The sequence below is a fragment of the Andrographis paniculata genome, unplaced genomic scaffold, assembly GCF_009805555.1.
Source record: "Andrographis paniculata isolate CXL003 unplaced genomic scaffold, ASM980555v1 Contig12END, whole genome shotgun sequence".
NCBI lineage: Eukaryota > Viridiplantae > Streptophyta > Magnoliopsida > Lamiales > Acanthaceae > Andrographis > Andrographis paniculata.
Window position 1 is genome coordinate 5127217 of NW_026137402.1, and position 22926 is coordinate 5150142.

At 34.1% G+C, this 22926-nt stretch overlaps 3 protein-coding genes across 5 annotated transcripts; all 3 read right to left on the reverse strand.

Annotated features, from left to right (window-relative positions):
- Positions 1-402: 402 nt before the first annotated feature.
- Positions 403-5987, reverse strand: LOC127254738 (bifunctional riboflavin biosynthesis protein RIBA 1, chloroplastic). Its single transcript, XM_051279996.1, has 7 exons — positions 5720-5987; positions 4075-4441; positions 2754-2975; positions 2008-2330; positions 1618-1747; positions 1060-1356; positions 403-932 (listed from the first exon to the last, which is right to left on the reverse strand). Exons 1-7 carry the CDS (start codon positions 5770-5772, stop codon positions 666-668), a joined length of 1659 nt encoding a protein of 552 aa, XP_051135953.1. The 5' UTR covers positions 5773-5987; the 3' UTR covers positions 403-665.
- Positions 5988-7765: 1778 nt separating this feature from the next.
- On the reverse strand, positions 7766-11822 carry LOC127255052 (dicarboxylate transporter 2.1, chloroplastic-like). The gene is made up of 4 exons (XM_051280460.1): positions 10895-11822; positions 10025-10338; positions 8850-9298; positions 7766-8109 (listed from the first exon to the last, which is right to left on the reverse strand). Exons 1-4 carry the CDS (start codon positions 11699-11701, stop codon positions 7994-7996), a joined length of 1686 nt encoding a protein of 561 aa, XP_051136417.1. The 5' UTR covers positions 11702-11822; the 3' UTR covers positions 7766-7993.
- Positions 11823-14697: 2875 nt separating this feature from the next.
- Positions 14698-22818, reverse strand: LOC127251752 (probable DNA helicase MCM9). Of its 3 annotated transcripts, XM_051275616.1 has the most exons (20): positions 22594-22818; positions 22412-22514; positions 22002-22101; positions 21724-21862; positions 21286-21352; positions 20579-20744; positions 20262-20361; positions 19455-19552; positions 19317-19382; positions 19070-19162; positions 17456-17572; positions 17236-17308; positions 16728-16794; positions 16351-16432; positions 16018-16139; positions 15856-15923; positions 15463-15572; positions 15332-15379; positions 15100-15252; positions 14704-14964 (listed from the first exon to the last, which is right to left on the reverse strand). In XM_051275616.1, exons 1-20 carry the CDS (start codon positions 22731-22733, stop codon positions 14900-14902), a joined length of 1977 nt encoding a protein of 658 aa, XP_051131573.1. In that variant the 5' UTR covers positions 22734-22818; the 3' UTR covers positions 14704-14899. The 3 variants fall into 3 exon arrangements, with proteins under 3 accessions (XP_051131581.1, XP_051131564.1, XP_051131573.1); XM_051275624.1 differs by having other exon boundaries at positions 14698-15252; positions 20579-20684; XM_051275607.1 differs by having other exon boundaries at positions 14698-15252.
- Positions 22819-22926: the final 108 nt, after the last annotated feature.

Below are 22926 nucleotides of genomic sequence, written 5' to 3' on the forward strand. Positions count from 1 at the left end.
TTGTTTCTTGCAAGTTTAAACTACACTCGCTTCTACATTTGTTTCTTTTTCTGGCCTTCCTTCAAACATAAGAATAGTTTCCCATTTAAATACTCTGTGTTGGACATGTTCTTACAACTCTAATAATTGTAGGACATTTTGTTTAATTTACTCGAATCCTTATTCTTGATAATGATTTGATCATACTTACTATAACCTATAAAAATTACTAGTGTTTTTTGGTCGTGTTTATGGAACTATTGAGTCGAAAATTGAGCTCAAGTTGTATTATACTTCTTGTTTATCTCCAGCACATCCCAATACAAATATATATATAATAGGAAACACAAATTAATGAATTATCACCCCAACTTTAAACGAGTTTGAAAAATACACAATTTAATTTAATTTAATGTATATAAGCATATATCAAACAAATCTATAGAACAATGGGACATCAATTTCTGAGTGCAATGTGCAGTACATTTATTGAAATATTTTCGAGTTGAGTAGCGACTGTGAGTTTCACGTGATAAAAATAAAAAAACAAAAAAACACTTTGCTCGAGCAACTCCCAGCACAACGAATCACCTAAAACACAAGAATAATACTAAGTAAAAGAAACTATGTCATATTATAATTATAATAATACTATTCGATCTCGACAGCCCTCAGCAAGCAACCATTCAGGAGTCGGGCGTAACGGGGCTCTCCCCGCTTGGTTCGACGACGTTCTTGCTTTTGATGATGGCTGGATGGCCATTGGCATCTAAGCCATAAACATGCCCCATCTTGGCTCGTTTCGTCTCAAGATATCTTTTGTTATCTTTTGTGATTGGGGTCACGAGAGGAACCCGGGAAGCAACTGTCAAGCCGTAGCCCTTGAGCCCTATGTACTTGGCAGGATTGTTCGTCATCAGTTTCATAGTCCTGACTCCAAGATCTCTAAGAATCTGCACATTATTACACATGCTGTAAAGACTAGAGATTTAGTGACAAGGATTGTCTTGCTATGTTTGAAAATAAAGTAGTATTCGAAACCGGGACTGTTAGAACAGTTGATAGAAGATTTTTGAATACCTGTGCGCCGATTCCATACTCTCTTGAATCAACGGGCAAACCCAATTCCTCGTTTGCCTCCACAGTGTCACGGCCGGCATCTTGCAAATTATATGCGCGGAGTTTGTGTCCTAAGCCAATACCTCTTCCCTCATGACCACGGAGGTAGATTAAAACGCCGCTTCCAGCTGCCTCGATTTGCTGCATCGCAAGTGCCAACTGGTTTCCACAGTCGCATCTGGCTGATCCAAATATGTCTCCAGTTAGGCATTCCGAGTGCACTCTGACAAGTATGTCTTGTCCATCGCCAATTTCGCCCTGTTACATGTCACACCCCATAGATTATTGTAGTTTTCAGTAAGCAATCACTTACACAACCACAAATGAAAAGAATCGATGTTTGATTATATTGTTCCGAAAGGAAAGACTCCCATCAGCCTGGTGAAACAATGGTAAAGCAAACAGAGATACATAATTTATGGGTGATGATTTTACATAATATCAAGCATGGTGAGGGAAAGAATTCTATCGACAGTGCACCATCACAAGGGCAAAATCAATGATCATGAAATAACTCACCTTAACCATTGCAATATGTTCGATCCCATCCAAAATCGACCTATAACAGAATGCAGTGAATGGTCCCCACATTGTTGGTATACGAGCAGCAGATGTATGCTCCACTAATCTATCCCTCTTCCTCCGATATCTGCAGTATCATATCATCAAGCACAACCAGGAAACATAGAAGAAGATACAAAGAAAATCAACTGCATGAGGATAAGCACAAGGGAGTATCATGAGGTCCAACTGACAGATAAAATAATGCAATAAAATTAATACATCTTAAGTGCCTGCCTTTGTATTCATAACCATTGGAAAAAATCCAAGGTGAAATTGGGACACAGGTTAACGGAATCATGAATGAAATGTTATGGAAAATGCCATGAAATAAGCCTGTAAAACTACCTGATTAGATCAGCAATGGATATAATTTTCAACTTCTCTTTTCGTATGAATTCCCGAAGCCTAGGCAATCGAGCCATAGAACCATCATCATCGACAATTTCACATAAAACTCCAGCAGGTTCCAATCCAGCTAACATGGAAAGATCAACAGCAGCTTCTGTGTGCCCGGCTCTTTTAAGAACTCCACCTTCCCTGTACTTCAATGGAAATATATGCCCCGGGCGATTGAAATCTTCAGGCCTTGAATCTTTGGATGCAAGAGCCAATATGGTAGTTGCCCTGTCATGTGCTGAAACGCCCGTTGTTGTTCCATGTTTTGCATCCTACATTGGCACCAATAGTGGTGTCCTAGGGATCATTAATTCTCTAAATCATTATCACAGAGAAGTTCCAATGATGCTATTTGTCCCCATTTTTGTATGTGTGTGTTTTTGTCTCATCATTTAGATAATAATATACCAGTCCTCGATAGAGGAATAAGAAAGAATATAATATCTTATCATACTAAAGGAATTTTGCTCTAAGGAAACAAACATACAAAGCAAGTGTGCAATTCAAAGTAGCATTTTTTACGAAAAAGGAAAAAATCACACGAAAACGTATCACAAAATGATGGCACAAAGACTTCTAATTTGCATTTTTTTTTTTTGCAACCAACTTTAAACTATGGGGTTAGGGCTGAAAGTGAAATGTGGTTACAAGAAGAATATTGAAAATTGTTTTTATCAACAGACAGCAAAACTTACCACTGATACAGTGAATGCAGTACGAAGCTTCTCCTCATTTTCCCTATGGTTAACCATTAAAGGAAGCTGCAACCTCTCCAGATCTTCTTCTTTCATGCTCACGCAAACTATTCCAGTTCCATGCTTCACAAAGAAAGCCATAGCCTCTGCTGTAACCTTTGATGCAGCCATTATAAGATCTCCTTCATTCTCTCGATCCTCATCATCTACGACCACAACCATCTGCATGATTATCAAAGGCAACACATGAATAACTGTGAAGCTTAAAAACATCCTTGGAGCAAATATATATATGTATGTGTGTGTGAGTGTGTGAGAGATAGTGTGTGCATGTGTGTTTGGAAAGGCCTCAATCAGTTCCATGAAGCAAAGAGATAGTATGAACTCTCAATCGCTTGCACTATCTTTGAATAAGAAAATTAAAGGATGCTTTGTAATAGTAAAAAAATTGAATTGAAAATAGGTTTAAATGTGATGTTTTCAATGGAAAATAGGCATTTGACGATTGTTTTGGATGTAATTAATGTACTATTATCAATAAAATAGATATTTGATGTAATGTTTAATAGGATTTGAATTTTTATTTTTATTTATTTGTTTTTCTACTATAGCAAGTGGTAATGAAAACACACAAAGGAAGTTAAGGAACACTCAAGGAGTGTATTTGTTTGTATTTTATTTTTCATTTTTGCACCATAAACCCTATAGTGAAGTATTTTCCCTTCTGAAAAACATCACTTAAAAACATATTTTCCATTAAAAACATCGAAACATTTCTTATCCATATCACTTCAAAACAAGTCCAAACACAATTGGATTGAAGTCATTTCATTGATTCCTCTATATTGCATTGTTTAAAACCTAAGATATAATTTCATTTGAAATTACCCACTATGCACTCGGATCCCCCTAAGCACCCCTCACAAAGCAGTGGCAGACATTGCTGAACCATACAGCCACCACCCTGGAGGAGCCAACAGCCAAGGAGCACCAAGCTGCAGGGAGCAAGACTGCCACAAGTCTCTATACAAACGAAGCTAAGAAAGAGAGCTGCCGACTTTGAGTTAATCGTGGCATCTCCATAGTTTTCAACTTACTCCTTTTGGTTGAACTTTATTTTCATATCTAGAGTCCTCAAAAGTGTTCGTAGGTTTAGAAAGCACATAGCTAGGATTTTGGTAATCACTCAAGAATGGATCAGTATTTAGCGTCTTCTGATTTACGTACGGAATTTCCCTTGTGTGTTAATAATTAGGTTTCTTTTTATTTCCTAAATCTACTTCTAACATCATTATCATATATCATTTACAGGAAAACTAACCTTTCCTTTGCGAATGTCTTCAATGGCCTCCGGAATAGATGAGAAGCCTTCCGATGGCATGTCCAAATCATACTCATCGTTATCAGAAGGGAACCCGCTAGTTGTAGGAGCCATGTCAGCTGTAAGAGTCCCTAATACTACAGAGTCAGACTGTAACTCAACGCCACCAGACCCATCTCTGATTATAGAATTACTAGCAAAATTAGAATCATCAGAACGAGGAAGGACATCGCCATCTCCAGAAAGCAGTGCTGCATTGATTGTTGCACTAGCCTTTATTTTCAATCCTATTTTCACAATACGCTTTCGGATGGAGTCTACCCCAAGCACACATTGCATATTCCCATGCTGGAGACTGCTGATATGTCTGAAATTTTTCAAGCCCCAATAAGGCAGTTAAGCTAATTGACCATAAAGCTTCGGGAATCGCAAAGGGTTAATAAAATCAAACACCACAAAAGAAAATAATTCACCGTATGAAACTCAGAATACAGCTCAGGTAATTTATTCCATCAATTTTACAAAACAAACACAAATGAGTTCAATCTGGTTCTCAAGTGAGTACACTAAATGAGATTATTTGAGATCTTACAGTTTGTTAAAGCTGCGATTAGATTGAATAAAATACTATAAGACTAGTCCATCATAATACCAACAAGGAAAAAAGATAACAACACTCTCTGTTACCTTGTAAAATCGCCGGGCAGTGAGAACAAGAAACCGGAATAATGAATTGTCACGTTATCAATTTAATTGGCTTCAGCGTGGGATGCCAATTCAAATGGTATGATACTGATCATATATGTCAGTGAAGACATACTGTATCACCAATCACGATATTGTAGATAGGATTGTACACAATATAATTTTCAAATTTTAATAGCTGTTTTGTAACTTAGATATCTATATCAGACCATCGTATCAATTATGAGAAGCCGACACTCGAATAACTACATTTCAGCAGTTTGATTCGACTGTTTTGAATATTGATTAGTATACTGATTCTGTTCATCATCCTCTTGAATTGCTTTGATTTCAGTTGCTCTAATTTATTCTTCCCTCTTTAATTTCTTCCAATCAAAATTGAGCAAGTAGGACCCCTTGATTAGTTTCTCTTCAAAGGGAATTATACTTGTTCTTTCTTGAAAACATTTTTCACTAATAATAGAATCAGCAATCCCAGTAAGCCGGCAACATCAAGTAGAATAAAGGCATAAGATTCATATTAGCTCTAACCCTGGTTTCTATACCAAAAAGAAGAAATTCCAACGTCATCAATAAATAGCAGAAACACAAAACTCAGATAGGTCAAAGTCAGAAAGAATCTATCCTCATCTCTAATTAGCACCACTCTGGACGCACAAAACCTTGAAATTCCATCATCAAATCCCCCAGCCTTTTTAACTTAGTAAATAAAAATTAAGAATAAACAGCATAGCTCGCTTCCGAGGAAAGTATTATCTAATTTCCAGATTTCGACAAAATCAGACACAATACAATGCAGTAATGAACTAAACGTGCAGAATAAAGAGCAACCACGAACGATTCGATCCAAAACTCCCCTACATAAGCATTTAGTGATCAACAGTTCAACACGTCGCATCTACAACGATTAAATCGAAAGCGGATAAATGATTAGACTTACTGAGAGCCCGAAAGGGACGTCGAGTAGCAAAAAAAATTAGCGGAAGCCGCCATAGTGGGTTGTGGATAAGAGACCGTCCAAAAATTGAAGCGAGAAGAAATGGGTTTTTGACGGAGACTGAAAAACAGGTATGAGTTCCCGTTCGTTTGTTCGTCCGTCCGCCTGTGGGGCTGAGGAATGGAATTCGAGCAGCCAATTGGCCAACCAATACGACGCTGCTAGAACGAACAACCGACTTCCCTCGCACTTTAATGCTTTGGTCCCAAAAGAGTTAAAATATGTATGGTTTCTGTTTCAACCTCGGTTAAATTTCTACAATTATCAATAAAATTATACTCCCCGTTCCATATCAGTTTGTTTTGCACTTTGTACTTCTTTCTTGTTATAACAAAGTTTTCATTTTGCTCAGTCTCGTAATAAAGTATTTATACTTGATATTACAAATATTCTTGTAATTTACAATATATTACACAAATATCGTTACTTTATATCGCGTAGGACGAACAAAAATAAAAAATAAGGATAAATTATGTGGGACAAAAAAAGTATATTTTAAAGTAAAATTAATTTTTAATATACATAAAAAAAAATAAAACATAAATTTATCTTTTTTATATTTTTATTAACAATTTCATAGTAAAAAGTCAGTTCAATGGCAAACCAAACAAACCTTTTCATTTTTTTATTTAAAAAAAAAAAAAACTTTTTGAATAACTTAGTTAAATTACAATATCAAATTCCAAATAAATAAACTCTTATTATTATTATCTTTTATTTTGAAAAAAAATTAAAAAAATCACATCAATGGTGTATAATTTACTTCCCTTTTTATTATTTTAATTAAATTCCTAGTTTATACTAAAATCAATCTCTCATCATTAAAATTTAGGTGAGGCCAGACGATGATTGACGAGGACGTGCAATCTTCAAGCATTCAAATGTCTGTGGGACCCATCACTCGAAGCCGAGTTTGTCAATTTCAAAAATCCGTCACTGCACAGACGATTTTTCATGGAGAATCAATTTAAGGAAGATGTTTGGAGACCACTTAGCCTTCACTTGAAGCTCCTTCAATGGGACCCGCAAGAATCCCAATTGAAAGATCAAGAGAATCGCTAATAATGGAAGATTACTAAGGGAATCATCACTTACAGAGAGAATCACTAATCATGGAAGTATATCAAGAGAATCCTCACTTATGAAGAGGATTACTAATCATGGAAGTATATCAAGGGAATCATCACTGGAGAGAATCACTAAATCATGGAAGTATATCAAGGGAATCATCACTTATTTCCTTTTATTATAAGTTTCCGTATAATTCCATATCTAAAACTTCCCTAATTATTTATTTTCTTATAGTTAGACTTACCTTTTGGTTTGTTTCCTTTATTATTTGTTGCATTTTATTTTCCTCGAGGTCCTTGCCTATCATTGTAATGCTAACCTTTTTTTACATATTGAATTGAATTTCATTTTTATATTTTCTAGTGTTAGGGAGTGATTTCCTCGCATTTAGAATCTCAAATCGGGTCTTTGGAGTGATTCCATTGGTTCGTGGCTTCCAATCATTTGCAGTGGAATTTAACCTATTGTTTGTGTTTTACCTATGAATTGATTTCAGGTTCGAGACTTATTCTAGTGGTTGGTTATCATCTATACTAATTCACATTCTCTGCACTATCTTTCTTCTTCCTTCTCTTTTCTTTTATACATATTCTTAATCCATTTGTTCTATTGAACTTTGTGGGTAAGAAAATTATGTTGATTATAATTATAAGCGGACGGGCCGTGTCAATGATGATATAATCAGAAATAATAATTCACCTTAATTTTAATATGGATAACAACTTCATAAACTTCTATTTAAGGAGGTTGTTCTTGTATACCGACATCCCATGACTATAAACACATGAATTATAACTGACACATGACAATAATCCATCTGTATAAAAACAACACATCCATAGAGTAAACTTTTCTGTACTTACTTACTTTTATAACAAAAAAATAAAATAAAATAAAAATTTAACCTGCAAAAATAACTAGTGTATATTATTATTGCATTCATCAATAAGAAGAAATGGCAGAATGCCATCACACAGTGTTCCTACAACACAAAGATTTAACCAAAATTCTGGTGGTAGTAAACAAGACAAATTACGAGGAAGAACTGAACTGAACATTCAGCTCTTTTAGTCCAAGATAGCTCTATCTCTCTATTCAAATGAAGATCAAAGGCTGCTTTTGCTTACCCAACCGAACAAATTGAAGTTAGAACAATCCCAAGAACTTCCACCAGAACGTCCCGACTACTCCCCAGATCATCGCGTTGACAAGGGCCATGACGAATCCAAACTTGAAGATGTCCGGAAGATCAAGATAGCCAGCTGTTCTCAACACAAAAGCTTCACTCAGTTATATACGTCGAAATAAAGCTACAATGGCAGTTGTTACTGTGCTGAATTTTAAAATTCAATATTGTACTAACATCAAGCCATATATGTTAATATAATACATATGCAGTACATAACTAACAACAAATGAGCGTAATCCCACAAAGCATATGCTATCGTTGATTTTAGCACAACAAATATATTCATACAGCAAACCTACAAGTATAAAAGCGGGCATGTGCTCGATTCAAAGACTTAAAGGTTGTTAACTATATTTCTGCACTATTTGTTAAAAAATTTCCACCTAAGAACATTCCATCCAAGATAATTTTTTTGTTTTTACTTGAAACATCGAATCAAATACTCGATGAGATTGATATTCACATATTTCTTCTTAGAACGTATTGTTTTGACCCCATAAGCCAGACCCTCCGTCCCGTAAATTTAGAACATTTGGATCCGACACGAAAATTTAAAAAAATAAATATTTTATTGAAAATATGATAAAATTAAGAAGGCAGCTGAAGACATTTGTTGTAAATAAATGTGGAATGAAAGACAATAATTAAATGTTGATTTATTGACTTTGTCAAAATTAATGATGAGGTAAATTTAGGGCGGACAAACTAAAAGAAAAGTATGAGTAAATTGGCTGACGAAGGGAGTATCTATTTTACATTCAAATTTTTACTATTCCCAAAATAATCGAGAACAAGAGAGTTATCAAGAAGTACCTCCGAAATACACAGCCGCTTGACCGCTGCTATAATGTGTCAATGCACCGAACAAATTGGTGTTGTAAGCGAGAGCCAACGCTGCCAGCACGGCCGGCACTCCGGCCGCCAAATGCATGGCCAAAAATGCCGAGTACAACGCGCCCACATGGCCCGTTTGGCTCGCGAATAAATAGTGGATCAGAAAGTAAGAAGCTTGTAGAACGCCGAAGGCGGCCGGCCAGCTCAGCGACAACGACTGCAGCGATTTGGCTACACAGCTCGACATCCAGTTTACGATGCCGAGATTCGTCAGCTGGCCGGCCATGCCGACTAAAATCGCAAACCACGACAAAGTGTCCCATGCCGACTTCTCGTTCAAGCAGTCGGACCATTCGAGCACACCCAATAGCAAAAGTATCGACAAACCGAGCATGGCGGCGATGACGCTCGCAATTCCGAGCTTCTCTCTGCATAAAAAGCAAATTATGATTAATGATCGAATAGTAATCAGAAACATAAAAAAATACAGATTTGCGTGGTTCACCACCAACGTGTTAGCTACGTCCACAGACATAAACGGATAACAGATTTATCGAGGACGACTACGTTACATATTAAAAATTTCATATATCTAAGTCTATTTAAATAAACTAAATGTGTGTTTGTTTGGGGATTGAATTTTATATTGAGATTCGAATAGTAAAAATTTTGAATTAGAATAATTATATAATGTGATAAATAGGTCGTTATGTAATATTTTAAATATAAAATTAATTTTTAGTATAATATAAAAAAAAAAAATTAAGTATTTGATTTGATTTTTTTTGGGAAAAAAAAATTGGTGAATAGTAAAAATTTTAACAAATCTCTCTAACAACACATCCTCAGAGAATACATCAAACGGGCTCAGCTAAATACGAATTCAAAAGTCCAATACTATATATCGTCGGGCCGGGCTACTCCGCGACCCCGACCCTAAGCAAGGGGGGACTTCACCCCCCTTGATCCCCCAATTCGTTGACCCCCGTGAAAACTCAGCGAAGTGGCAACCTAGATTCAAGATATATCAACAATTTTATATGACATGAAAATACCCAAGAGAATCGACTGGATCCCGTCCAAAAATCGCTGCCAATCATTACAAGTAACTATAAAAGAAGGTCTATTTTTGAGAGTCGAGGAAGTAAGCATACCCGAAAATCCATAGAGAAACTGCAAGAAGCATTGTGGCGACCATAATCCATTCGTTTTTTGAGACGGGCCCCATAAGCTCCAATCTCTTTGCAGCCATTGCGGGGGCTTCGGGCGTGTCTTTGGTCTCGGGCGGAAAGAGTTTGTACAAGATCAATGGTGTGACTGTAAGAGAAATAAAGGCGGGTAAACTTGCAGCCTTGAACCACGAAATCCATGGGTTTGTAATAACCACGCCGAGTTCCTCCGCCAGTTTCAGACACAGCAGATTTTGAGCTGCAGCAGTTAGGAAAAGGCCGCTAGAGTTACCAGCAGACTGTCATGTGTCGAGAAAACGTCACATTCACTTATGTACGAAGTCAAGAAAGCAGATTATATGCAAATGTATATATGTTATGTAATAACGAACAAAACTCAAACTTTAAACATATGAACAAATTCTTGGGGATAGTTTAGTTTGAAACTTTATCCTAAATTTATCATAATGAAACTCCATTTGAACAAATCCTAAATTAGAGCCACTTGTAGAATGGTAACAATTCCGAGCAAATTTCCGAAGAACAGATGAACAATACATTAAGTTATTCACAATGGAAATGTAATTCGAATATTTGCGGCGATACGAGTAGTCGTAGTAGCAACTGAAATAAATGTTGCAAGAAAGGCTTTTTAGAACATGCTGCAAAAGCTTTTGTATCTTCAAACAATGGATTCGGCTGTAAGAATGAATTTATTATGGATCTAATCTAATCTAATCTAACTTAGAGCAAACTATTCCAGACAACATTGAACAGCACAAACCAAAGAGATTCAGAATCACAAACATGGAGTGAAAGACAATCGAAAAACTGAAAGATGTAGACAAAACAAACCTGAAATTGAGACTGCACTAAATAGGATCCGAGCTTCTTCTTGGAGGGGTCGTCGGGCTTACTTCCGGCCGACAGAGATAACGACTTGATGATGGGTAAGAACACGCCGCCGGCTCTGGCGGTGGTGCTGGGCATCGCCGGCGCAATCAACGCCTCGCTCAAGGTCAGGCCGTAGGACAATCCGAGGGTGCTTTTCCCTAACCATTTGACGAAGTAAGTGGCGATCCTGTCGCCTAATCCTGTCTTGACGAAGCCGCGGGCGAAAAAGAAGGAGATGACGATGAGCCAAATAACCTCGTTCGTGAACGCCGAGAACGCCGTCGCGAAGCTGAGAGTCCGGGTGAGGACGGCGGCGGTGAGGGCGACGAACGCCCACGCGCCGACGGGGAGAGGGCTGAGGACGAGGCCGGTGATGGTGGAGAAGAAGATGGCCAGCAATTGCCACGCCTGAGGGGTGACTTCGGGGGGCCTGGGGACGGCGAAGCGGAGGGCGACGCCGACCGCGATTGAGATGATTAATGGAACGGGTTTCGCCCCCTTCCACGGCGGAGGGGGTGCGGAGTCCGATTGTGCGGCGGCGGCGGCGTCGGCGGAGGCGGCGGAGATGCTGAATTTGGGGTTTCGTCGGGGAGTGTGGAGGGAACGGAGAAAGGAAGGTTTTAGATTTCCAACACGGGCGTGTTGGAGGAGAGGTCGGGCGGCGTGGGCGGCGGGTGGGGTGGGGGGAATGGAAGCGCGGCGGTGGCGGAGATGGGGGAGGGCGGTGGAGGCGGCGGCGGCCGGAAACCGGAGGGCGACGCTCTCCATCGGAGATGGGCGGAGAGATCGAGAGTGGGGGCGGAGAGATCAAAGGTAATGAGCTATGGCGTCACGAGTGACACCGCCGCAGAAAATGCGACATTGGAAGGAAGTGCAGGGTGTAATAAGATAACAAATGTGTGTGCTGCAAATATGCTTTACTTTATTATTTATTTATTTTACTATTTATTTTTCTTTGTCTTCTTATTTATATTTTGAGGATGTTTTGGAATCAGCGTTTTGAAGAGTTTTTAACTTATTAAACGTTGTTTGATCAGTTAAAAAGTTAGTTTAGGTATTTGGTAAATTAATTTTTTGAAAGAGTTTTTTGACCGAAAAAGCTAATTTCTGAAAATCTCATCTATCCAGCGTTTTGAAAGAGCTTTTTCATTTTAATTTTTGTTATTCCTTATTTACCTTTAAAATTTAATTATTAATTTTATACATATAAATATATTTTTATAGCAATATTTATTAATTATTTTTAATATATTTAATTTATTAAATTATATTTTTATTTTTAAAATTTAAAATAATAATTATTATTAATTATTATATACACGAAAAAATTTATTATTTTATATTTTACATAATTTTAATAAAAAAGTATTATTTTTTAGTAAAAATAATTTTTCAAATTTAAATAATAAAAATAAATATAAATATTTTATAATATTTTTCTAATTTTCAATAATTAATAACAAAAATTCTCATAAATTTCAAACCAAAATAAACAAAATTAAATATTTTTAAAAATAACATGTCAATGTCCTTAATAGTATAAACCACTAATGTCAAAAAGTTGTTTTACCAAACACTTTAATATAAAACTCTAATTGAATCAGTCAAACCAGCTAATTGAATCACCTAACAACTAAAAGCTATCAGCTAATTGCCAAACGCACGCTTAAACATATTTAATGTTACTAGGATGTGTTTGTTTGAGGGATTTTGCCAAAAATTTTATTATTAATCTAAATTTTTTTTTTCAAAAATATCATATCAAATTTTTATTTTTATTTTCTATATTATTCTAAAAATCAATTTTACATTTAAAATATCGACTCTTATTTATATCATATCATACAATTATTCTACTTTAAAATTTTTATTATTCAAAATTCAAACGTCCAAACAAACACACCCCAAAATATACTTTTGTGAAGAGGATTTTTTTGTACCATGTTTTGTGTGAGTTCCTATTTGACTTAGGAAGTTATTTTTAAATAGCTTTTTTATTTTAATTTTAGGTATTTTTCATTTATCTTTAAAATTTAATTATTTATTATATATATAAATATATTTTTATAATAGTATTTATTAATTATTTTTAATATATATATAAATATATATAAATATATAAACTTAATTATTTATTTTACATATATAAATATATTTTTATACCAGTATTTATTAATGATTTTTAATATATTTATTTTTTGTAAATTTAAAATAATTACTATTATTAATTATTACATATAAATTATTTTATTTGTAAAATATATAAATTTTTAAAACTAAATCAAATATAAAAAAACAAAAGTTATTAATTTATTTATATATATTAAACAATAATTAACATAATAAAAATATATATATGAAAGATTTATTATTTTATATTTTACATAATTTTAATAAAAAAATTATTATTTTTTAGTAAAAATATTTTTTCAGATCTAAATAATAAAAATAAAAATAAATATTCTATAATATTTTTATAATTTTTAATAATTAATAACAAAAATTCTCACAAATTTCAAAATAAAATGAACAAAATTAAATATTTTAAAAATAGCATATCAATGTTATTTTACCAACTAATATCAAACAATTGTTTTACCAAACACTTTAATACAAACCGGTAATTGAATCATCTAGTCAAACCAGCTAATTGAATCAGCTAACACTTAACAGTTAAATTAATTGAATTAGCTAACAGCTAAAAGGCCAAACGCATCCTGAATTGTGGAGTATGCATATACTTAGTATTTTTTTTTTTAAATAATGTTTTGAATATAATGTTTTTTTCTTTTTTTTTTTTCTTTTTTTTGAATGTGTTAATACACAAATATATAAACATCTACTTCCTCCGTTTGAAACGAAGTATTTATTTGCTTTTTGCACGTAGTTTTAAAAATATTAATATTATATTGAAATATGGTAGGAATAAAGTAGAAATAATTAAAATAACCTTATTAGTATGTTTGATCAGTGATACAAAGGTAATGATATTTGTGTAATATATTGTAAGTTGTAAGGATATTTGTAATGTTAAGTAGAAAGTACAATTACTAATAAAAAAAATTGGATACTTTGTTATGGGACGAAATAAAATGAAGAAATGGATACGAGAGGAAAGGAGTATATGAAAATCAAATGTGGACAATCTCATATTGTATAGTTATATTCTCCAAATTGTAATACTTTATTGATCATAAAGGTCAAACAGTTCAATTTGTTAACTCCTTTTGCATATTATTATTATTATGATGATGATGATGATGATGTAAGCAATTGGAATGTGAAAGGCACTTTGAAGGAATTAAGTTGAAGAAGTTGACCTGATGTGATGTGTAACTGACCGCTGGGTTAGAGCAAGCAAGGGTATCTGCATCTCATGGCATGTGATTGTTCTCGTTTTTATTTATTTATTTTTAAACACTCTTCCATTATTAATTTTACTTTACAAATATTGTGCTATGATTCTTACAAAAATATAATATATAATAAATATTCATAAAAAATAAAAAAATCATTATGCATACAATTAAATTATAAATTAGATAAGATATTTTATAAAATCAAATTTTAATGTAATTTTTAAAAAATGGTAAGAATTAAATATTTAAATAGTAAATTAAATATTCCCTTTGTAGTGAAAAAGATAAAAATACCTGTATAATATAAGTAACGGCTAATATAGTGTAAATTAAAATAATATTTATTATGTTAGATATGTAGTTCAGTTCAATCGTAGATTTGATTTCCGTTGCATACGTGAATGTGTACATGTGTACGGAAATAATAATTGTTCCAATAAATAAATAAATAAATAAATAAAAGGACTTGCTACCGTAGAGCCACTAGTAATTTTAATTATAAAGCAAACCAATTTACATAGAGCATTCATTCTCACCTCTAACTGCACCATATTTACTACATACTATAAAGCATCGAATCCCTATCATGTTTCCTACACATCCGCAATTACGTGAGGTTCACCTCATCGATTTCACGCAGTTTTTGGAGGATGAGGCGTTCTTGCTTCGTATCTGAGCCAAAATCAATCAGGAAAACAACAATCTGATGATGCTACTGTAAAATAATAAAGAGGGATCATTTAGTTGTTGTATTTCTAGACATTAGTTTTAAAATGTATCTATCTATATATATATATCCAAGGATACAATCTTCATCCGGGTTATCGGTGAAATTGGAGTGCAATGCATTTCCAACACTGTCCACGATTGCTGAGGTAGTCATTGATGATTCGATGCATAGTATGGCCGTGATCGCATCCAGCAGAGTCACCTCATTTCGGAACATCAGCCTCGCATGTGCTGTGCCATGTTGACATATTTGAGAATGGAAATTCGAAACATAAATTAAAAGGCAAATGGAGTGTGGTGGTGTGTGTACCTTGAGCAAGGCGGATCAAACTTTCCAGCATACGTACGGTTGTTCTTGCTATCCACGTAAGTTATTTGACAAAGATACATTAAAAAGACTGATAATGCAACAAAATGGGGCAAATATTGTATATGTAAAACCTGCATTCTGTGCAGCTGATCTTCTTTGGAGCTGGTAGTAGCTTGAAATAATCTTTTCTGCTTCATTTGTAAGGACAGGTCGAAAATATCCTTTCACAAAATGTATGTAGCTGCCAGTAAGTTGCATTATCATGTCAATAGTCTATTGGAAAATAATAATCACGGTAACAAGGACTGTTAATTGTGTATGAGTTACGAAAGGGACAAATGGTCTACAAGAAAAAACAAGAAAGTGTAGACCAGCATAAAAAGTGCAAGTAAGCTCAAGCAATTAAATTTCGAAGTTTTCGGAACATACAAGATTAGCATCACTTAAAGCCGTGAGTGAAACAGGAAATATTGCTCGACTGAAAAGTAAAAAGTAGAAAAGAACATTTAATCACTTAAACTTACCGCCTAAGCATGGTGAGGGACCAAATTTCAGTTAAATTTTCATCCTGGTTTCCTTTCTTCTGTTCAGCCTGTAGATTACAGTGGAAGGAATACCAATGTGTTCAAGGTCATAACAAAACTGTATCCGGAAAATATTGAAAAGGCTATTAACTATTTTATTACCTCCGAAAGAATGTGAGAAGAAACAACTGCATCCCACTGCGGATTCTTGGTATCCAAGAGGACAAGAACTATATCAAATCTGCTGATCAAGGGTCCAGAAAGGGTGGTGTTGACCGAAAGAGCTAGAGAGAATTAAGGAATGGCATAGCTAGGAGGAGATCAGATAATGCACAACTTTGAATTTGAATTGAATAATCGTCAAAGAACTCCACAAGTGAAAATTGTATAATTTGCACACAAAAGACTTGCCAAGATACGCATGAAACAAAGACTATACTTTATATGAAGAATAACTGCCATATAACTTAAGATATATAATTCTGAAGAGGATACATTGATCAGGATCGTATTGTCCTTTTGGATTTGTTGCACCAAACACAACTGTTCTTGTGCTTAGAGTTGTCACAAGACCAGCCTGAAGATTTCATGAATGTGGCAGGTCATAAATTTAAACATCTAGTGAGAAAAGAATGACTTCTACTAAACAAAGTTACTTTTGTCAAGAAATATATGATACAGAGCAATCTCCAAGCAGATTTTTGTTAATACGCTCAAAAGACACATAAGAAATTGCTCGCGATTATGAAGGTTTACTCCAAAATTTACAAAGATAGAACAAACCAAGGCCACAAAAGAATGGTGTGATACTTTAATAAATAATCACAACGAGAGTTTACTCCATAGATACCTACTAAGTTCTTAAAGCATACCTTGGCCACACTAATTGTTTGTTGTTCCATAGCTTCATGAATGGTTGCTCTATCATGTTCTCTCATGCTGCAAGGATATATATATATATATATCTTGAAGACTTAAAAGTAAACTTAGCAAGATTATCCACCATTATAAACACAATCAAATGAACCTCAAGCATGAATGCAAGATAGGTATCCAAAACTGAGTTTGTGTAATTTTTTTGAACAAAGATACTTAACACAATGAATGTTAGGAGTCAAATTGGACCTAGAAATACCTTAACTTTGTTCCAATTATGCAATGATCAAAGATGGAAGAAGTAACTAAGATGCACCATTATTGACAACAGATATTGCTGTCTTCTCAGACAAAATAAAGAAATTTAGAGATTGCATGATGCCAATTGCAGCTCTGCTGAGATGATTTTGTATTTTAAAAAAGTATATACTTTAGAAGGAAAAATTTACAATATCAATTTTCTCTTAAAACAGACCATACAAAAATAATGGCGTTTCAAACTACCTATCAAATTCATCTATACAGCAAAGACCACCATCTGCCAATACTAGGGCTCCAGCTTCCAGCATCCACTCCCCTGACAGGTTCGCAATACGCCTCAGTAAGATATGACATGATGAAAGAATAGACATGGATACATTCCTACTAAGTCAGTTTTGAGATACATTATATACATATATATAAAGCATTGCAAAATTATTGTAGAGCTTAATGATAGGAATACCTGCATCCTTGACAGCTGTGACAGTCAGCCCGGCGCTAGTGCTCCCTAGTCCAGTAGTAATCACAGACCTATTGCTCAACTTAGCAGCAAATTTCAAGAACTGAGACTTTCCAGTGCCTAGTCAAGTCAAATTGATTAGATGTGCAGAAATTCATGCAATTGATCCTATCAGAGGACCATCAGAAAATTTCTAGACTTGGATGAATGTTGGGATCCATCAGTTATAACTTGACTTCATGACTCCATGCAAAATAAATGTTGTATATTAAACAAGTGTTAGCTTTAGTTATGCAATTTTATGATTTGTTATTAGAACGCCATGATTGTAATTAGGATATTGCAGTTTATTAATTACACAGAAGTGTATTTAATAATTTTTTATTTCTCTTGTAAAATTTTAATCATTTTCTTAATTGTAAGGATTGGTACAATGCAGTAAGAATAACAAAAACACAGGATTAATCAAGAAATGCAGAAAAATGGATAATAATTGTTCCTTACTTTCATATTTAATAATATCAAGAAGATTGTGGTTCTGATAAAAAATAAATAAAAAAATTGTGGTGCTTGGATCATTATTTTCTACTTTCTTACAAACCATGTTCAGATTATAAGCAATTCAAGGAAATGATTAATAGTGAAGTTCCATGTATGGTGTGTATTCCTTTCACTTAAGGGAATTCACAAGGAAAGCTGCAAGGGTTTTTTTTTTTCCTCCAAATTTTGCTTGTCAATCATGATTATAAATATATTACTTCATCTTAAAAAACATCATGTCCAAATTACTATTCAAATAAAAACCAAAACAAAAATTCCAAAAAAATATAAATAATAATAACAAACCTAACACACAGTTTCTTCTATTGCAAGGTTGAAGAGATGTTTTGAAAGCTCAAACAAATATTTTCTGTAATAAATTTATTTGTCTGAACTGTAATTAGGACAATAGGATTGTAAGAATATTTGAAATCCATTAATAATAAGCATTTGTATTTATATGATTTTTTAATCCCTGAATTCAAGGTAAAACATAACTATAGTACTTAGCTTTAGGGAGCCTGTAGACCTACACAATGTCATTGTTAGCTGTAAGTCTCACATACAACAATAGCTTTACAAAATCTAGATAAATTATTTCTCCTTTCAAGAAGAGGGACAATATGGAAATCAAGCATACAGCCCAGGTTAAAAAATTAGCTGGCATCAAAGGGTTCATTTATGATGTGTCGTTTGCGAGATTTCCCCGAACTTTTACTATTCATCAATATTTTTTTCCTCCAAAAACATCAAATCAATTACCTATTTTTTATTTTTTATATTATACTAAAAATTAATTTTACATTCAAAACATCACATCAATACTTATTTATATTACATCATACAACTATTCTAATTCAAACTTTTACTATTCAAATCTCAATTCAAAATCCAAACTCCCAAACAAACAAACGCTTATTTTTTTGTTTCTGTTTTGGTTTTTGGGTGAAATAGTGTTGGATGTAGTGTTTTCTATGAAAACTTGGCATGTATTTATAGGGAATCATGATGTTCTATATAGTAAAGAAACTAAAAATATATATATAAGGGCAAAGAGTTTAAATTTTGAAATTTTACCAGGATCGCCAACCAATAACAAATGAGACTCTCCGCGTACTTTTGTTCCAGATGCATCAACATGTTGAACGCCTCCAATAAGTGTTAGTGCAACTAAATGGAAGAATGAACTAATACTGGGTAAGTGAAATGCAACTGATATACTAAACACATTCATTTTGATTACTAAGAACTGGAAGTAATGAACTTTTCACCATAAGTTAATAAAAGTTGGACAGTAACAAAAAGTAGTGTAATGTTTCATTACCTGCAAGCTTCACAGTAAAGAGCCCAAAAACCTGTGGGCAGATACCTCGTAGAATAGCATTTCTACCTAGAACATATAATAATACACAAACTCAAACGAATTGATAGAATAATATTTACAACCATAAGCAGCTTCTACCTTTCAATGGGCTATCTTTGAAATCCGACCAGAACTGTTTGAATTTCATAATAACCTCGTCAGGAATGTTTATATCTGACTTCAACTCATTCATCCTCCTAAAGAAATACATTCCCAAAACAGAAAGTGTAAAAGAAGTTCAAAAGAAGCTCCGTTTAAGAAGTTAATAGACTATCACATTTATAATCTTATCACTGAATGCTAGGTTGTGTTCTTTTGTGGGTTTTCCCACATATTTTTACTATTCACATTCTCTCTTCTCTCCAAAAATATCAAATCAAACAATTACTATTCTTTTTCTATATTATTCTACAAATTTATTTTATATTCAAAACATCACATCAACATCTATTTATATCACATCAAACAACTATTCAAATTCAACTTTTTACTATTCAAAAACCCAAACCCACAAACAACGATTGATGTAATTCAGTAGTTGCACGTCCCTTTAGGTGTTATATTTATTGCCTTTATGTCGGTATTCTTTGTAGAGAGATCTTTTTGCCATTAGGTAAATTTTCAAGCTTCATACCAAACAAAGTCGTCCAAGTGGTTATAATTCAGTGATTAAACATTTTTCATATTAATTCCAATAAAACTATTAAGAACCTGTAACAAAACAATGTAATTATTTTGTTCATGTAACATAACAAATGTGCTGAGCAGAACATCTTTGGTAGGAAGCAAATGAAGTTTAAAAAAATAAAATAAAAAATCTAGATACGGATGGAAACTGATCCATCCGGTTGCCTCAGTTCTAGAAAACAGAAAATAAAGAAGACAGGTTAAATATATTAGATTTACCTCACATAATTAGCAATTAATACAGGGTCAAGATCACATCGTACATCCTTTGCATCTGGAGACCATTTAGCAGTCAGAACTCCAGTAACAATTACATCATCTGAAATGGGAAATGAAGAAAATGAATTGCACATATTTAGAGTGAACCTGGACTGAGCAAAGATTTAGAGTATAGACAATCATATAAGGGCTATATGAATTCATTAGAGAAGTAAACGAGTGAAGGGTGGATTACCTAGCAACACATCTGCATACAGTGAATGCATGAATAAATAAATGATGACAAATTAAAAGTGCACTTTTGCCACAATTTGTACCTCCAGCTTTAACTGTGTCCACAAGATCATCCTTCAGAATGACAGTAATTGAACGTGGAATAGCCCCAACACCTAAAACCTGTGTGCTTTCTTGAATTTTAATTTCCTGGTAATCATGGCATATCATTTTGTCTTCTATTATCTGGAATCTCATGCTTTCACAATTCTACATAGAACAAAGGAAGCTTATATCATATGGCAAGCAAGTCATGAATCCAAACAAAATTATATGACATCACAATCTACAGATGTAATCGAAAGCAGAAAGCCAGTGTGTAATCTTTAAAGCTAGAAAATGCCAGTCTGCAAAAATTTCTTAATCTTAGAGTTTGCTAATGCTCAAATCTGTCTAGGTCGAATTCAGAATCAATTAACTTCCGAAAGAGAAAAGTTAACTACTCAGAAAATTATAAATGTATCATAAATTAATACTGCAACACTATTTTTATATTTGCATTTATGGGCTGAAATTTAGAAGCTAAGAACAAGGCATAAGATCTAAGAATTAGTGAACAGTCAACCTAATTTGCAAGTTTTCAACACACCTTATTAAAATTTGCAGAGAATGGAAACTGAAAGAAGAAAGCATGTATATTTCAAGTTGTAGATTTCTTAAGCTAGAGAGAGAGAAATGGACATAAGATTCCTTTAAAGGACAAGGCATAATGCATATATAAAACAAAGGAGGATTTGGTTTCAGGAGAGACCTGAGAAGGGCAATATGTAGGCCGGGGCGTAGAATTTCTTGTTTCCACCTCTGGAAAAACTTTGAAACTACAAGCAAACACTTTGATTTAGTCGAATAAAGAAATGCAGGCACTTAAGGCACAGATTCCTTAAAAAATCCCAAGTGTATTATACACTTTCTAAAGGATCGACAAAAGCATCAACTACCAAAAACAGAACTATCCATATTCACTGTCAATTTTCCATTACAAATTCCTAAACAGCTTATCCTGAATTTAGTTGTGTAAAAAGCTCTGTTAAGTCTCCCAATGTATCTGATAGTCCCTAAAGTTCAAATTTTAGACCTTTCACCAAAGAAAACACAAAACTTTAGGTGTCACGATAATGTTCATATGCATAAATATTACTATCCACTGATCAGTCCAACAGAAGCAAAATACATGGACATCCTACCAGACCTGTGTTTACATACTCGACACTGATAAATCTTTTCACCTTCAATCATCTTTACTGCTCCCGACCTAATCACTGTGCCTTTGAGAGTCAGAAGAATTCCGCGGTGTTTCACTCTAACTTTTCCAATACTCGGAAAAGTTTCTGCATTGTCCACATTAGAAAACAAATACATATATGAATGAATACAAATTGATTAGAAACACATCCTGAAAGAGATTCAAAGAGAAAGTGGCAAATCAAAAGAATCTAAACAAAACTGAAGTTAGAATAGAAAATCTACCTTCACATTCAAGAGGAGAACCGGAGACATTAATCCTAATATGAACAGTGGTCTTCACACTGGCATTTTCGATTTGCTTGAAATCCTCAAAAATCACTCTCTGCACATACAGTTCAAACCAAAGCAACAGTAAGAACATCAAATTCCTCATGTAAATTTCTACCATTTGTTATAATATTTTGCTAAGTACACCAGAATTTAGATTTATAATATGATTTTATTTCACAGGCTAATTATGTCGTCCCAATGCTAAGGATCATGCAGATAGGCTCTTGTTTGCCCCCAAGTAATAATAGAATAAATGGAATTTCGAAACTAGGATCCTTTTGACTATCATCAATGGCAAAATGCATCATCAGCAACCTTTATTGACATTACACCCTAAATTCATCAAAAATACAAAAATAAACCTGAGCCCAAATAGCAGATTCATCAAATTGCGATAAATATTCCGTGGGATGTGAAAAGATAGCGTGTGCCAACTGTGGGTTGTCGTCCATGAGCTCAGAAAAACTGCTTAGAAAGAGAATCAGTTAGAGGGATCTTTTGGACAAGTAATATACATAGTTTATAATGGTTTGAGCAAACTTACTCGACTAGGAGAGGATAATGAAGGCGAGGATCGGATGAAAGGATGATACTTTTGAGTTCCTCTAAATGATGCTTTATCAAGAATCCCGCCATTTCCTTGTCGCGCCCAATGTCGCTCTGGTTCTGCATAGCTACCGCCATCAACGGCCGCGGAGAGGGGGCAAGTTGGGGGGAAGGATACTGATGACTCACTGCACGGTGTAATGAAAAGTACGCGCTCTGTTTGTTTGTGTTGTGTTTGAATTTAAATTAATTTTATGTTCCATGTGAAAAATACTTACTCCCCCTCCCGTATGGAATAGATAATGGCATTTTTTTCATTTTCCATAAAATA

What these genes read in the sequence shown, in the direction of transcription:
- LOC127254738 (XM_051279996.1), bottom strand. Translation starts at nt 5,772, where the DNA reads ATGGCGGCTTCCGCTAATTTTTTTTGCTACTCGACGTCCCTTTCGGGC. An exon ending in TCCATTGCTGATCTAATCAG is followed by an intron (nt 1,748 to 2,007) that starts GTAGTTTTACAG and finishes ATGATACTGCAG; the next exon opens with ATATCGGAGGAAGAGGGATA. An exon ending in AACATATTGCAATGGTTAAG is followed by an intron (nt 1,357 to 1,617) that starts GTGAGTTATTTC and finishes GACATGTAACAG; the next exon opens with GGCGAAATTGGCGATGGACA.
- LOC127251752 (XM_051275607.1), bottom strand. Translation starts at nt 22,733, where the DNA reads ATGGCGGTAGCTATGCAGAACCAGAGCGACATTGGGCGCGACAAGGAA. An exon ending in AATCTGCTATTTGGGCTCAG is followed by an intron (nt 22,102 to 22,411) that starts GTTTATTTTTGT and finishes CTGTATGTGCAG; the next exon opens with AGAGTGATTTTTGAGGATTT. An exon ending in TTAATTGCTAATTATGTGAG is followed by an intron (nt 19,553 to 20,261) that starts GTAAATCTAATA and finishes GTATTTCTTTAG; the next exon opens with GAGGATGAATGAGTTGAAGT.
- LOC127255052 (XM_051280460.1), bottom strand. Translation starts at nt 11,701, where the DNA reads ATGGAGAGCGTCGCCCTCCGGTTTCCGGCCGCCGCCGCCTCCACCGCC. An exon ending in TAGTGCAGTCTCAATTTCAG is followed by an intron (nt 10,339 to 10,894) that starts GTTTGTTTTGTC and finishes GACACATGACAG; the next exon opens with TCTGCTGGTAACTCTAGCGG. An exon ending in AGCGGCTGTGTATTTCGGAG is followed by an intron (nt 8,110 to 8,849) that starts GTACTTCTTGAT and finishes TGTTGAGAACAG; the next exon opens with CTGGCTATCTTGATCTTCCG.